The 16,511-nt window shown below is 41.9% G+C and overlaps 1 protein-coding gene across 20 annotated transcripts in view; it reads left to right on the forward strand.

Annotated features, from left to right (window-relative positions):
- The window catches only part of MICAL3 (microtubule associated monooxygenase, calponin and LIM domain containing 3), a 756,715-nt gene extending 742,793 nt beyond the window's left edge, over positions 1-13,922 (forward strand). For all 20 annotated transcript variants that reach the window (XM_029599822.1, XM_029599821.1, XM_029599828.1 and 17 more), the window contains 3 exons: positions 7,459-7,558; positions 8,487-8,560; positions 8,850-13,922. In XM_029599822.1, the coding sequence (XP_029455682.1) occupies positions 7,459-7,558; positions 8,487-8,560; positions 8,850-9,034 (359 nt within the window). In that variant the 3' untranslated portion in view covers positions 9,035-13,922. The remainder of the gene's footprint in view (positions 1-7,458; positions 7,559-8,486; positions 8,561-8,849) is intronic.
- Positions 13,923-16,511: the final 2,589 nt, after the last annotated feature.

The raw sequence follows: 16,511 nt of genomic DNA on the forward strand, positions 1-16,511 counted from the left end.
TAAAGCCAGTGTAACCGCACTGTTTCTTCACTGGCCTATGAAGAGAGGATAACTCTAGAAAGCTTGTCACAGATGTATTAAATTAGCCCAATAAAAAGGTATCACCTAGTTTAATTCTATATATTCAAGAAAATTAACACAGCAACCACAATTCTTTGCTCATTTGAAACTTAAAGCTAAATATTTTAGCTAAATTCACTTTTTAAAAAAGCACCTACTTTATTATTTTGCTAGGTAGAAAATCAATGCTGAATAAAAAATATTATAAAGGATGGTCAAGCAGTAAATTGTCCAGAAAGACTTTTATTTAGATATTCGGATAGATAAGTACTACATCTCAGTGATGTGTCTTAAGACAAGCATTTTGTATTTCACTTCTCATAGTCCTCTGAGTGACCGTGTTTCGCTTAACTGCGTCGGGAGGGCCTCAATCGGAAACTTAAATCCTTATTGGTTACACAGTGAATGTCATGTGCCACTCACTGTGTGACAGATTTGAGGACTTTTATTTAAAATCTTTCTGGACAATTTACTGCTCAACCATCCTTGATGACATTTGGCCTCTACTTCATAGTTTAGTCTTCCACCTCCTCTTCACGCTCAGTGAAATATATGCCAAACATATCTAATATTAAAAACATCTTCCCTGTGTTTGTAAGAATATTTTTAATGGTTTTCAATCCAAAATTACTTCAGTTTTTATTTTTTATTTTCTGATTGAACTGAAATTTCTATAACACTCACCTCTGTAAAATATATCTAAAGACCTATGCGTAATATAGTTATATTTCTTTGATTTTAAAGTGCATTTGGGCAAGTCATTAACATCATGCGTACATTGGTACCCTACTACCTGAAAAAAGGCACATGCACAAGAGAAAGAACTGCAACTATTGCAAAGGAGTGGTTCCCAAATCTGTTTTAGTGATCCCACAGTCAATTGGGCTTTCACGATATCCATGGTGTATATGCATGAGGTATATTTGTATATATTGGTTGCTTAGTCATGCAGATTTATCTCAAGCATATTCATTGTGGTTATCCTGAAAACCCAGTAGTTATTGGGGTAAGTTTGCTCTAGAGCTTGACATTAGGGCTAAAAGCCTCTAATTTCCTAGCATGTAGACAGATGGACTCAGGAGCAGTGGGTTATGCTCCCCTGCCATCAGATGAAGATGGAGCAAGCTGATGTCACAGTATATATACTCCTGCAGTGACCCCGGCTAGCCAGTATTCTCCATCTCCAGCAAATGGTGGACATGCATCTCCCTATGGGGATAGCGTCATATTTTGTAAGGAGAATTTTAAATTAAGACTGAAAAGCCCCACTGTCCTTTGGTGATACCAGATGGTCCCTCCCCCAGTTGAGAATTCCTGAGGTGATTTCCATGGTCCCTCAGATGTATGCCTTGGTCTGGTAGCTGGGTTTCCCGCTGTGGACTTATCTGATTGTACAGCTTAAAGGCAGCGTGTGCAGGAGGCAAGCATGGTGGTGATGGCAGATGCCCTCTCCCCCCGCAGCCGGAGACCATCTCTGTACTCAGCTGGTAAGGGCTGAGCTCAGGTAAATTTAAAAAAAAAAAAAAAAAAGATGGAAAGGCTTTGCCTTAAGAATCAGAGACAGTTAGAGGGGTTTGTAGGTCTTCCTCCGGTCTCCGTGCTCAGCGCACCGTTCCGACGTTCGTTCCCACTCCTGTGGGTGTTAAGGGAACTGAGCAGCTCCGCAGTTAGGACTTTTGCCTGCACGCCGCGTGGTAGGCCACGGTGGTCTGTTTGTGTGCTTTTGTGTGTGCTTTACTGCCGTCTGGAGGACGTTGGTGTGCACAGTGCATTAGATCTACGCGTACATTGTGTGCTCAGTTTTGGGCGTGCCTTTTGCGTGCACAAAGTTTTAAGCTTAGTGATGTGTTAAAGCTTTGGCGCACAAGTTGTGAGTGTTTTGCAGCACTTACTTTTGAGGCGCCTAATTTTTGTGTGCATTAATATTTTAGGCGAGAGTTGTTTGTACACACATTCACCATTGCCTTATACTGATGGCACTTTTGTGTTGCCTGTCATATTCGGACTTCTCAGCCTGACATGACCTGTAACATGAGTCAGCACTGTTTAGGTGCTCAGGGAGAGTTGTCTTCCTCAAACTTCGCTAAGCCTGGATCCTTCCATCCTGATGATGGACTGGTTTCGGCGATGACTTTACAGATAGCTTACTGTTATGCCCTTGTGGCATGATCTTGTCTGCTTCTCTCTCAGGAAGTTGATTCTGGAGTGAATTCCAGAGCAGTTATGGAAACTGCTGCCGCCTTTTCAGCGGATACGGCTGCAATTTGGTCCGTGCCTTGGCCAGAGGAGTGGCTTTGATGATAGTAGCTAGGTGTCAACTATGGTTGCGAAATTGGTCATCTGACGCAGCCTCCAAAGCTAATCCTATGAAAATGCCTTTTAAAGAGTGAGTGAGTTGGAGAAACTGGCCAGTAAGTGGGGCGAATTGCCAGTTCCTCGGTTGCTGGAGGTTAAGAAGCAATTGCAGGGCCCCTATGGTATGAGGTGTCGTCTCCAGAGTTCCAAGCAGTTTTGTCCCTACAGAGGGTCGACTTTTTAGAGGACTCAGCCTTTTGGTAGGTCTCAGTCCTTTCATCCCAGACAGCCCAAGAGAAGAGTGGGCTCGGGTGTTGGATCTTCCTGAGCTTCCCAAAGAAGGTTTACTGACCCACCTTCAGGAACAAGAGATAGGGGGACGCCTCTCTCTCTTTTATCAGAGATGGGTCAAGATCACATTGGATCAGTGGGTCCTGGAGGTGATATGAGAAGGATATGTGCTGGAATTTCACAGGATTCCTCGGAATGTGTTCATGGTGTCTCTTTTCCACTCCCCGCAGAAGAAGCAGGCAGTGATGTCTACGCTTCTTAGGCTGAGGGCTGTGGTTCCTGTGCCCATGTCTCAAAGTATGGGGCAATATTCCATTTATTTTGTTGTGTCCAAGAAGGAGGGTTCCTTTAGTCCCATCCTGGATCTCAAAAGTGTCAACCGTCATTTGAGAGTGACTCATTTTCACATGGAAATCTTGTGTTCTGTGATAATGGCCGGGCAGTTGGGGGAATTTCTGGCTTTCATGGATCTGTCTGATGCCTACCTTCATATTCTCATCCATTTAGAACACCAACATTTTCTGCATTTTGCAGTGTTGGGGAGCCATTATCAGTTTCGGGTGCTGCCTTTTGGTCTAGCTACTGCCCCCAGAACGTTTTCCAAGGTTATGGTGGTAGTAGCAGCGGCATTGAGAAGAGAAGGGATCCTGGTGCACCCATACTTGGACGACTGGCTGGTTTGAGCCAAGTGTCAGGAAGAGAGTCGCCTGGTGACTCACAAGGTGAGTTGCAAGAGCTTGGTTGGGTGGTGAACCTGTCCAAGAACAGTCTTCAGTTGTTGGAGTGTCTGAGGGTTCAGTTCGACACGAGGCAGGGCAAAGTTTTCCTGCCGGAAATCCAGATTCAGAAATTGATGTCTCAGGTGTGTCAGTTGGTGAACACTAAATGCCCAACAATGTGGTCCTATCTACAGGTGCTTGGCTTGATGATGGCAACCCTGGAAGTGGTGTCGTGGGTAAGGGCCCACATGCTTCCTCTTCAGCGCTCACTGCTGTCTCATTAGAACCCGCAGTTTCAGGACTATTCAGTTCGGCTCCACTTGCTGATGGAAATCTCCTCTTGTCTCCAGTGGTGGTTGCAGGAGACTCATCTGAGAAAGGGAGTTTCCTTGTCCTCTCCGACCTGGTTGGTACTCATGACAGATGTGAGTCTCCAGGGTTAGAGAGCTCACTGTCGGGAGCTGATGACCCAAGGACATTGGAATGCCAAAGAGTCTCACTGGAACATCAATCGCCTGGAATCCTGGGCAGACTGTTTGGCATGCTTGCAGTTCAGCCACAGGGTCAAGCGGTCGGCGTGATGTCGGACAACACGATGATGGCCTACATCAATCGCCAGGGAGGGAACCAAGAGCCAGCAAGTGTTGCAGGAAATAGACTAACTTATAGAATGGGCAGAAGAACACCTACATATGATCTCAGCCTTTCACATTGCAGGAAAAGACAAAGTAAGAGCAGACTTTTTGAGCAGGGAGAATCTGGACCCAGGAGAATGGGTGTTGTCAGCCAAGGTGTTTCAGCTGATAGTGAATCACTGGGGCCTTTCATTCCTTGACCTACTTTCGACTTCTCGCAATGCGAAGGTTCCTCGATTCTTCAGTCGCAGGAGAGATCTGTGCTCCCTGGGCATAGATGCTCTCATACAGGTCTGGCCGAAATACAGGTTATTTTATGCCTTTCCTCTGTGGCCCTTGTTGGGCAGGATAATTTGCAATGTTGAAGGCCACAGGGGGCTGATACTCCTGATGGCACTGGACTGGCCCAGGCATCTAGGGTATGCAGATCTGCAAAGACTCCTGGTGGAGACCCTCCCTTCATCTTCTGCTGCACATGGATCTGTAGCAGCAGGGACCTGTTCTTCACGAGGATCTGACTCTGTTCTGTCTTACGGTTTAGCCCTTGAGAGGACTCGTCTGTTAAAGCATGGATATTCTTCTGTGGTGATTGCCACCTTACTCCACGCTCAAAGGTTCTCCACTTCCTTAGCGTATGTGTGGGTTTGGAGAGTATTTGTGGCCTAGTTTGAGAAGTATGGTATTCTTCCTTATTCAGTTAAGATCCTACTCATTCTGGACTTTTTGCAGGATGGGTTGAATAAAGGATTGGCCCTTAATTCCTTGAAGGTATAGGTTGCGGCTCTTGCCTGTTTCAGAGGCCCAGTGAATGGTGATTCCTTATCACCTCATCCTGATGTGGCCCATTTTTTGAAGGAAGTGAAGCATCTTCAGCCTCCCTTGAGGAGGAGGGGTCTTAATTTGATGCTGGATTTCTTGGCGGGCCCTACATTTCCGACTGCTGCGTAGCCTTTCCTTGCAGTTATTGAGCTTGAAGACAGTGTTCCTGGAGGCTATATGTTCTGCACATCAAATTTTCGACGTGTAGGTCTTGTCTCGCCGGGAGCCATTCCTTTGGGTGACTCCAGGGGCCTTGCAGCTGTGTACTGTTAAGAACATAAGAAAATGCCATACTGGGTCAGACCAAGGGTCCATCAAGCCCAGCATCCTGTTTCCAACAGTGGCCAATCCAGGCCATAAGAACCTGGCAAGTACCCAAAAACTAAGTCTATTCCATGTAACCATTGCTAATGGCAGTGGCTATTCTCTAAGTGAACTTAATAGCAGGTAATGGACTTCTCCTCCAAGAACTTATCCAATCCTTTTTTAAACACAGCTATACTAACTGCACTAACCACATTCTTTGGCAACAAATTCCAGAGTTTAATTGTGCGTTGAGTAAAAAAGAACTTTCTCCGATTAGTTTTAAATGTGCCCCATGCTAACTTCATGGAGTGCCCCCTAGTCTTTCTACTATCCGAAAGAGTAAATAACCGATTCACATCTACCCGTTCTAGACCTCTCATGATTTTAAACACCTCTATCATATCCCCCCTCAGTCGTCTCTTCTCCAAGCTGAAAAGTCCTAACCTCTTTAGTCTTTCCTCATAGGGGAGTTGTTCCATTCCCCTTATCATTTTGGTAGCCCTTCTCTGTACCTTCTCTGTACCTTCTCCATCGCACCATCTTGCCTTAGGTGGTCTCAGAATTTCAGTTGAATCAGTCCTTTTTCTTGCCATCCTTGGATATGGTCAGGGACACGGAGGAGTATCGCCTCCTGCATCCCTTGGATGTCAAGAGGCTTGTCGTGAGGTATCTGGAGTTTTCTAAACCTTTCCGGAAGACGGATCACCTGTTTGTCCTCCATGGTGGAAAGAAGCAGGGTGAACCAGCTTCGAGGGCAACGATAGCTTTCTGGATTAAGGAGGTGGTCACGGCTGCGTATGTGGATGCTGAAAAGCCGTTGCCTACTCAGGTTAGGGCTCATTCCACTAGGGCTCAGGCAATGTCATGGGCGGAAGTTAGAATGCTGTTTCCTGTCGATATCTGCTGGGCTGCAACGTGGTCATACTTACATACTTTTTCCAGGTTTTATCGTCTGGATGTGCAGGCCCAGGAGGACGTAGCCTTTGCACATGCGATCTTGACTGGACCACAGGCAGCCTCCCACCCTATTTGGGAGTAGCTTTGGTACATCCCACTGGTCCTGAGTCCATCTGTCTACAAGCTAGGAAATGGAGAAATTACTTACCTGATAATTTCGTTTCCTTAGTGTAGACAGATGAACTCAGCTTCCCACCGTGGGCTGCCAAAAGATTGTGTTAATAGTCCTCCTGTGGGGCTCTGGGTCCCAAGGGATTACTGGTAAATGTTCATCTGTTCCCTAGATTGGGGTATCTGTGTTCTTACTTGAGTTCAGTGTTTCTTCTTGGTTGTGTACAGTTATGGTTGCCTGTTTTTAATCAAGTTTTTGTTAGTCTGTCCACAGTTGCTTTTGAAGAGAATACTGGCAGGCTGGGATCACAGGCAGGGGTCACTGTGACGTCAGCTTGCTCTGTCTCCATCTGCTGGCAGGGGAACATAACACACTGGTCCTGAGTCCATCTGTCTACACTAAGGAAAATTAAATTATCAGGTAAGTAATTTCTCCATTTAGCTTCATAGACTTCTTCAAATAAATGGATAGATTTACTCTCAATAGTGTTGTAATGAGAAACTGAAGGAACACACACAATTTTAAAAATTGGATCTACACAAAGGACTTTAGAAAATTCTTGCTTTCAGATTGTATTCAGGAAGTGTTCTTTCACATACTATGCCAATGAACACAATCTTAGTGAGTGCTTCCACCAGTTCTAAGTATCATTCAGTTTTACTAGGCTAATATAATCATTCCAAATCTCTATTAACCAGTGACCACACAAGCATTATAACATTTTAAAACAATGAAACCATTACTCATATTGCATAAACTATAGCTGCTGAATTTTGCAAAATTAACTTTGATACGAAAAGAGCTTATAAAAACAGAATTGGTAAAGGGCAGTAACAGATCTCGATCAACTGTGAATAAAAGTAATTCAGCAGGCCTGGCAAGAATTGTTTAAGTAGAGTAAGAAAAAGAAGGCTCAGAGAAGCAGGATATAAGCTTAGGCAAGGATAAATTTCTTACGCCTGTACCAACACCAAAAGAATGTGGTAAGAGTTTATGGGGGAATGAAGCGTGTGTGGCAGTATGTCATGGATTGCGAACGTAGGAATCAAAGAAGGGAGAGCATTCCTCAGGAAATAAATTGTTATAGCAGGGATTTCTGCAGTACTGTGCCACTTTTCTGTGTGCCTACCATCAGCAAACTGAGCTGTGAGTTCCAGGCAACACTTGCTCATCTTCCATTGCATTACTTATCATTCTTGATCTAGCCAGGAGTTTGTATCTTTTGACTTTCCTCTGAAGGGCTAAATACTTTCTCTCTTGGCAGGAATGGGAAAGAAGGACGACCCAAAGCTGATGCAGGAGTGGTTCAAGCTGGTGCAGGAAAAGAATGCCCTTGTGCGCTATGAGTCTGAGCTTATGATATTGTGAGTGATCGAACTTTAAAGGCTGGCACTATACAGAAACAGTATAGGTGGCAGCAGCTGAATGTTTACCTTTCTATTTATCATGTGCAAGCTTGTAATAAATGCCCAAAGGGTTTTAAATAGGATAAACATTTAAAGTGGAGATGATTGATAGAAATCAAAATAGATTCTGTTAACCAGCTCAGAGAGAAATATTGAAACAAGCAACAAAAATTTTAACCTTTTGTAATAATGTAGTAAGATAGTTTGGATGGAAAAAATGCTAATACGCTATGTTATTACACCCCTGAGGGTGTTGGACTCTTTCTTGCAGGTTAAATAGTTTTTAAATGCAAATTTTGGAAAATTCTTTAAAAATATACTTTATATGGAGACATGATTATAATGAAAAAACTTAACGCTTTGCATTTTACTTTAAAGTAAATCTGATATGAAATCTCCTTTTAGATATTCATTTGTTTTGCAATATGATATAGTGGTTGATAGTTTGTTACTGCTTAGCTTTTATTGGCTCATCATAAGAATTATCGAATGATGATGTACATGAGCTTTCCAGGCAACATAGGTCCCTCCTCCATATATTATAACAGCTTCATGTTTTATTTCCTTATCCAAGAAGCTAGTCTCTTAAGAGTCATGAATAGGTAATGAGAAACAATATAGAGACACAAGTAGAAAATCTAAATCGCTTCTCCACAAGTCATCAAAATTACTTTAAATTCTTTAGTGTGAATAAGTACATGGAAAGGGAGAAAAAGGGCACACCATAATAGCTTCAGTCTTGCTATAAATTTTTAAGTTGAATTGTCTCTGAATTGTGCTCTGGACTTGATTTACTTTCATTGTATGTTTGCATACCTCATGTTTGACATCTCCCACCTTGCCCAGAAAATCTTTAAATCCGTTATTGCTCCTTGTCATTCTGCAGTGCTCGAGAGCTGGAACTGGAAGACAGGCAGAGCCGACTGCAGCAGGAGCTTCGTGAGCGTATGGCAGTGGAGGGTAAGAGAGAAATTCTACTTTGCCTATAAACCAAAGAGAATAGACCTAATGCTGTGAATAAAGGTAGGCCATTCTGGACCTTGGGTTCCATAAATCAACTGGACTTTAATATTAAAGTGACTATATATATATTTAAATATGCCTGGGTTAATGTTAAATTCCACTTAGCCATCCATCCTCGCTAGCCACTCAAAAGTTAGAGTTTCCTGTCTATCAAAAACTATTGAGCAAGGTATATTATTTTATTTTGCTTTGTTTTCTAACTAATATTGACACTAACTGTCTGCAGATCACCTTAAAACTGAAGAGGAACTAGCTGAAGAGAAAAGAATCTTGAATGAAATGCTAGAGGTGGTTGAACAGAGAGATGCTTTGGTGGCTCTTCTTGAGGAGCAGCGGTTACGGGAAAAGGAGGAAGACAAGGATCTGGAAGCTGTTATGTTGTCCAAGGGCTTCAATTTGAATTGGTCCTGAACTTTCACCCTCTTATTCTTCCACACTGACTTACCCCTGCTGTATATGTCACAACCACTTGGAGTATAGTTAGAAATAATCGGCCTTTCCTACTCATCCTGCTACACCAGTTTAGACAAGTGGGTTGTTCTCCACTGCCAGCAGATGGAGGCAGAAAACGCAGCTTTCTCTGTGATGTCATCACAGCTACTTAACTTGTGGTGCAGTCAAGAAATCAGCCAGTATTCTTTACCATCCTTCTACACCAGTCCAGATGTTTGGATTTTTCTCTCGACTAGCAGATGGTGACAGAGGACACAACGTTTTCTGTGATATCCTCACTGGCAGTTACCATGGTGCAGCTCTAGCGAAAAGCCAGTATTCTCTCTCCAGCAAGTGGCAAGACATACTTGTCTGATGCAGCAGGAACTTGACTCCCAGGCTTTGATCTTTGCCTGGCCCAGTAGAGAATTTTTGGGCAGTTCTGCATTTGTCAGCCTTTTCTGCTTTATTGACAGCGAACTGTGGGCCAGGCTTCTAGTCCTTCTCAGTTAAGCAAATCCTGTGTAAGCCTCCCAGCCTCAGAGAGGATTTGGTAAAGCTGAGAGGACAGAAGCTTGTTTTTGACCCAGGAGGAGTTGTATTTGAGTTGTCTTCCCTACTCCCCCTGCTTATTAAAGCTTTAAAGGGAAGAAAAGAAAACAGGCGATCATCTGCTTCTGCTGAAGGAAGCAACTAGAGGAGAGTAAGTTTCCAGTGGACGCAGGAGGATATATTTGAGCTAAGGTAGTAGTGGGTCTGCCAACCATCAGTTTTCTCCTCGTCTTAGGGACTGTGGTATTTCTGCACAGCTTCTGATAGTGTTATAATGGAGTCCAATCAGAGTTGGAGTTTGTGAGCCGGCACTTCTGTAGTATTGTTATATTTACGTTGTCAGCAGCAATTCTTCCAAGGAGCCTGCAAAGGCTTGGCAGTGCTTGCAGTCATGCCCTCAGATCCAAGCATGGCAGCAGTTGGAGTCCAATTTTATTTTCTTCTTAGAGGTGGCCATTTTGATGGGAACAACCATCATTTTATATGTATCCCATGGCTCTTTCCTACCTCTGTCTCCTCCTGAGCTGAGGTCTTGCATCCTTGGGAGAGAGGGCCTGTAGTATTCTCCTCTGCTAATCTTTGGCATTTTACAACAAACATTCTGTGTTTACAGAAGCCTTGGGGGGGAGGGGCTACAGCCACCACAGGTCAGGTGGTGTGGCAGTAAGAGCCTAAATATCCACAATGGTATTTGGAGCAGGACTCTGTGGGAGAGTATTCCCATTTGTTTCGGTCCTGAAGGATAACATGGATGCAGTCAGTCCTTAGAGGAAGGAGAGGTGGCATCATAGAACGAGAATGACTCTTTGTGCCTGTTTGTCAAAAATATAATTTCTCTCCTGTCTCAGGTTGTCATGTCTCTTAGGACATCAATTTTTTCAGGTTGAGCAGGTTCCAGTATGGGACACCATTCTGCAAGGAATCCATAGGTCTTCTAAAGCCTTTCCTCTTCATTCAGAATTGCAGGGTATGTGCCTAAATTGAGTAAGAATCCCCTAAGAATAGTTCAGAGCTGTTGAGGCTTCACCAAGCTGTATTCTTTTGCCACCAGATGACACCCAGTGCCCTTTTTCAGATGCTGCAGGGGATGCCCTGATTTTGGTGGATAACTTGCAAAACAACTATTCCGGTAATAGGGGGCACAGCCCTCAAAGACCTCCAGGATAGAGAGATTTAGATTATTTTGAAATCCGCCCTTTTATCCACGTCTTTACTGGGGTAGATCACTATTTGTGATATCTATGTAGCTCGGGCACTTGCGCCGAGTACAGAACTCCCTGAAAGGCAGGAGGTGGCTTGGCTGAAATCTGAGGCTACTTTCTTGGAGAACTCCTTATATAATCTTATTGGGATCTCTTCTAGTTCTGTAGCGTCGGTTGCAACATGAAGACTATTGTGGCTATGGCATTGGGCAGCAGATGGTTCCTCCAAAACCTATTTAAGCAAGTTGATTTTCAAGTGGAAGCTTTTTGGCAATGACTTAAACAAGCTTGTAAAGGACCTAGGGGAAGCAAAACTTCAGGGAAGTAGTCAACTTCCCAAACATTGTTTTAAAAGAAAAACATCCGTCCTTTCAAGCAGCCATAAGGTCAAGAGGTGAATCGTCTGGTACTGCTGTATCCAGCTGTTCCACCCAATGAAAGTCAATGGTTCCCTTCCTTGGGGTTTCTTATAGGCATTCTTCTTCAGCAATTTTACCAGGAGAGGTCCCAAATATTTCCACAGTTGCACCCTAGATCTTGTCACTTTAGTTCCTGACACCTAGATAGTCTCTCCATACGTTTCAACCATCAGGAGAGTGGCTGTTCTTACTAGTCTCAAGTAGCTTTCACACTTGCAAGCAGTGGTTACAGTTCCATATGAAGTGCAGGGGGGATGGTCCATTTATTTTGTGATCCTAAAGAACTGTTGCTACAGACCCATCCTTGATTTGAACGGCGTAAACAGGAGTATTTGCCTTTCCCATTTCAGTATGGAAATCCTCTGGTTTGTATTAATGCGGCAGGGTAAGTTTCTCTCTTCTTGGAATCTTTCTGTGGCTCACTAACATATTCCCATTGTGGAAGATCATCATAGGTTCCTCCATGATTTTTCAATCCTGAAAAAGTTCTTTCAGTTCAGGGCACTCCCATTTTGTTCCCACAATGGCTCCAAAAACCTTTCCAAAGTAGTAATAGTGGTGGTAGCTTTCTTATGAAAGGAATAGATTTTGGTTTATCCCTACCTCAGCAATCTGCTTAACAGGACAATTCCTATCAGGAATACCTTTATGATGTCCAACAGAGTTGTGCAAGTTTAGAATGCTTAGAAAACAGAAATGTGATGGCAGAAAAAGATCATATGGCCTATCTAGTCTGCTCTTCACCCAACTCAATTAGCTGTACAATTCCAATTTCATTCTCGGAGATCACCTGTGTTTATCCCATGCTTTCTTGAATTCAGATATTGCTTTTGTCTTTACTGGGAGGCGGATTTATTTATTTATTTATTTATTTATTTTAAAACTTTTGTATACCATCATTCATATAAATACATCATAACGGTTAACAAAAGGTAAAACATAAAACACAAGGTATACATCGAAAATTATAAATACAATAAAATTCTTACATTAAAAGGGGAAAAGGAGACAATAGGATTGTAGATCTTAATATCTTATTATTATTAGTCTTTTCTTAGATTGGCTGAATAGGCTTGTTCAAAAAGCCAGGTCTTCAAGGCTTTTTTAAATTTTTTAAATTCAATTTCAAGTCTTAGTTCGGCTGGCAAGGTGTTCCAGAGAGTGGGTCCTGCAATAGAGATAATTCTCTCACGTACTAAAGTAAGATGGGCAGTATTTACGGATGGAATCTGGAATAATCCTTTATTAGCAGATCTTAAAGTTCTGTGAGGGGTATGTAATCGAATGGTAAAATTCAGCCAGTCATTCTTTTGGCTGTAAATTGCTTTATGGAGTAAACAGCAAGTTTTGTAAAAAAAAAAATTATTTGTGTGATTGGGAGCCAATGCAAATTTATCAAAATGGGCGTAATATGGTCGCATTTTCTGCAGTTTGTCAGAATTCTGGCCGCGGAGTTCTGAAGTACCTGTAACAGGCTTAAAGTGGTTTGTGGGAGACCCAGGAGTAAGAAATTGCAATAATCCAAAGAGGAGAAAATTAATGCCTGTATTATAGACCGAAAGTCATTCATCTCAAGTAGTGGTTTTAGTCTTCTAAGCACCAGCAATTTATAGTAGCCTTGTCGCAGTTTCGTAGAAATGTGTTTTTTGAAGTTTAACTGACAATTGATGATTATCCCTAAATCTCTGACTGACTCTGCAAGAGCTAACTTAATTTCACCTGGCAAGATAAGCGTGCTATTAACAGTATGGTTTGGATTTCTATTCAATAATATGAGTTCAGTTTTTTCCATGTTAAGCGCCAGCTTCATATACAGAGCAATTGCTTAATAACAGTCAGGTAAATGGTAATTAATTTGAAAGTTTGATCAAGAGTATCTGAAACTGGTATCTGAAACTGGAACCAGTATCTGAATGTCGTCGGCGTAAATGTAGAAATTCAGACTGAGACCGGCTAAGAGATGACAGATTGGGAGAAGATAGATATTAAATAAGGTTGCCGACAAGGCAGAACCTTGGGGCACCCCAGTCTTAAGCTCGATCTTTTCAGAGAAGCGATTACCTATCTTAACTTGAAAAGATCTCTGTTGAAAAAAAGAGGTGAACCAACTGATCATGTTATTAGTTAGGCCGATTTCCTTAAGTCTTGTCAATAGAATATCGTGATTCACCGTATCAAAAGCGATTGACAGGTCAAGTAATACAAGTACATATTGTTGACCTGTATCGAAACCTTTTAGTATGGTGTCAGTCAATGAAATCAGCAAGGTTTCAGTATTCAGGTGTTGGCGAAAACCAAATTGATTTGGGTAGAGTATATTGTTTGATTCAAGATGTTCTACTAGTTGTTTGTGTACAACCTTTTCAATTATTTTTGATAAAAATGACAGCTTAGAAATTGGCCTATAATTACTCAAAATGTCTGGGTTAAGATTAGATTTCTTTAAAATGGGTTTAATAATAGCAGATTTTAAGATATCTGGAAAGTGGTCTTCAGTTAAAGAGAGAATTACAATCTGAGTTATTATTGGAACTATGACATGCGCTATTTCTACAGTGCCACTGTAGAAATAGCATCCACTATCCTCTCTGTAAAGAAATATTTCCTAAAATTACTCCTGAGTCTACCCCCTTTCATCCTCATCCCATGACTTCTCATTCTAGAACCTCCTTTCCATTGAAAGAGGCTGGCCTCCTGTGCATGGAAACATTGGAGGTATTTAAATGTCTCTATCATATCTCCCCATCTTGTCTTTCCTCTAAGGTATACATGTTTAGATCTTTGTCTGTCCCTGTATGCTTTAGAATGAAGACCATTGACTGTTTTAGTAGCCATCCTCTGGAAAGACTCCAACTGGTTTAAATCCTTTTGAAGGTGCAGTATCCAGAATTGTATGTAGTATTGTAAATGAGGTCTCACCAGGAAACCTATACAGGGGCAATATCACCTCTGTAATTTATACCTTATTGAAGGCCCAGAAGACTTCCACTTCTCTGTCTTATGTTCGGATCTGGTATCTCTTTGAAGCATGTTGTAGATAATAGTCAATGTCCACATGGCGGCTGATATTCCCAGCATTTTAGCCTTCCTTCAGCAAGATCAAGAAAAGGATATAGCCTTGAATTTCCTGAAATTCCATGGCTGCGCTCTCTCCTGTTATAAGGATAAAGTTCAGGGAGTTTCCTTGGCCTCCCATCCAGACATTGCTTATTTTCTTCAGGGAGTAAAAAGACTACATTCCCCATTTAGACCAGTAGATCTGCAGTGGGATCTCAATTTTCTGGTAGCTTCTTTCTTTGAGCCTCTTCAACACATTTCTTTCAAGAATATTTCCCTAAAAACAATTTTCTTGGTAGCAATTTGTATTTGTATTTCTTAAGCTTTATGCTCTGCCCTGCAGGAATCCTTTTCTGTGTTCAGTGGATTCTGTTTCTGTTCCTTCCATTCCTTCCTTTTTGCCTAAGATAGTCTCTGATTTTCATCTCATATAAACCATTTCTTTGCTGACCTTTCCCAAGGAAGAGTGTCACAGCAACAACAGATCTTTGAAGTTTCTGGATTTCCGTCAGGTGCTCATTAGACATTTGGAGATCACCGATCCTTTTCAAAGAACAGACAAGGTTGGCTGTGGTGTTTGGTGGACCTGGTAACGGCAAGGAAGTCTCTAAGCCAATTTTAGCTAGATGGATCAAGGAAATGATCTCAGCATATTTTCTCACAGGTCGTCAAATACCAGAGATTCTTCAAGCCAATTTAACTAGGGCTCAGTCTTCTTCATGGGTGGAAGCTATGGCTGTAACACCAGAGGATATTTGCAAGGTGGCTAGCTGGTCATTTTTGGATTCTTTGCTAAGCATTATAAATTGGATGTTCTCAGTAAAGGAGTGTGCTGTCTTTGGGTGTTGGTGTTCTGCATGCAGCCCTCACTCCTCCCTCCCAGATTGGGCTTTGGGTACTTCTCATTTGTTTGGGCTGGTGTAGTAGGATGATGAGGAAGGAGAAATTTTCTTACCTGTTAATTTCCTTTCGTGGAATTCTGCTACACCAGTTGGGGACCCACTCGGGAATTTGGGCCTTGCAGTTAGCGGGAGCAGAGTTCTTTCAGTTCTAGGGACATCACATACAGAAATATATATACACCCACAGCTGATGTTTAAGCATTTTGCTCTATTTCTTATTCTTGGTTTGTCTTCTTTCTTTTGGATAAGGGAGAGCTGACGTTTCAGAGGATCCAATTCTTTATTCTTCCCCCCCCCCAAAAATGTTGTTAATGTTTATTCTTGAGTTATATATAATGCTTTGTTATAATACTGGCTTGATTCTGGACTGTACTATAAGTAGGTAGCTGTGATGATGTCACAGAGGAAGCTGTGTCATCTGCCTCCATCTGCTGGCAAGGGGAACAACTCACTTGTCTGAACTGGTATAGCAGGATTCCAGGAAAGGAAATTATAACAGGTAAGAAAACGTCTTCTTTATGAATCCCAGCTGAGTGACTTAATTTGTTTGGCTACTATCTGAGAATGCTCAACTTTCTTGAAAATCTTGCACAAGGGACAGTGAGATTTTTATGTGGACAAGAGGGGGGCAATTTTATCACGGATGATTTGTGAAAAATAACAGAATGGCAACCTATTTTCATTTTTTTATACAAACTTTCACAGATTAAAAAAAATCTGAATCGTTGTAAAATTGGAGCAGTCAGCCAGTTTTTCAGGTGTTAACCTTCCTTGGAAGATTTCCTACAGGCCATAGAAGTACCGGTTCTCAAAAAGAGTTCAAATGGACTATAAAGCATGGATAATGAAGAAGCATGGGAATATGTTGGATATGCTTTAAATCTTCTACCTTTAACTTTTTTTTTTTTAATCAATACTGCCTTGCAAAGACCTAAATAGTGACTACAAGAGGCAAAATCAATCTCTCCCTATGATCATCTCCAGAATGTGATACTAATTTTGGAGAGAAGGAGGAGGAGGTGTGTCCTCGAAACAGCACACTCAATATGTTACATCATGTCTTAAAATAAACCCTTTCTTTTGTAATTTTTTGTTTTTTTTTTCTTATGGTTACTTTTTGACACTGGAAAATCCCTCGTCTTTGACAAAGGTAAATTTTTGGAGGTTATCAGGCTGCTGCTACCTTGAAATGTGGGTTTTTAGTCTTTTTCATACGACAACAAAAGGACTGATGATATGTTTGCAAATGGGTTCTGAACCTATTTAATGTTTGTGTTTCTTTGTGTACACATTATGCTAGATGAGTCGACAGCCATTCTGAACA

The sequence above is a fragment of the Rhinatrema bivittatum genome, chromosome 4 (assembly GCF_901001135.1).
Source record: "Rhinatrema bivittatum chromosome 4, aRhiBiv1.1, whole genome shotgun sequence".
In the NCBI taxonomy this organism is placed as follows: domain Eukaryota; kingdom Metazoa; phylum Chordata; class Amphibia; order Gymnophiona; family Rhinatrematidae; genus Rhinatrema; species Rhinatrema bivittatum.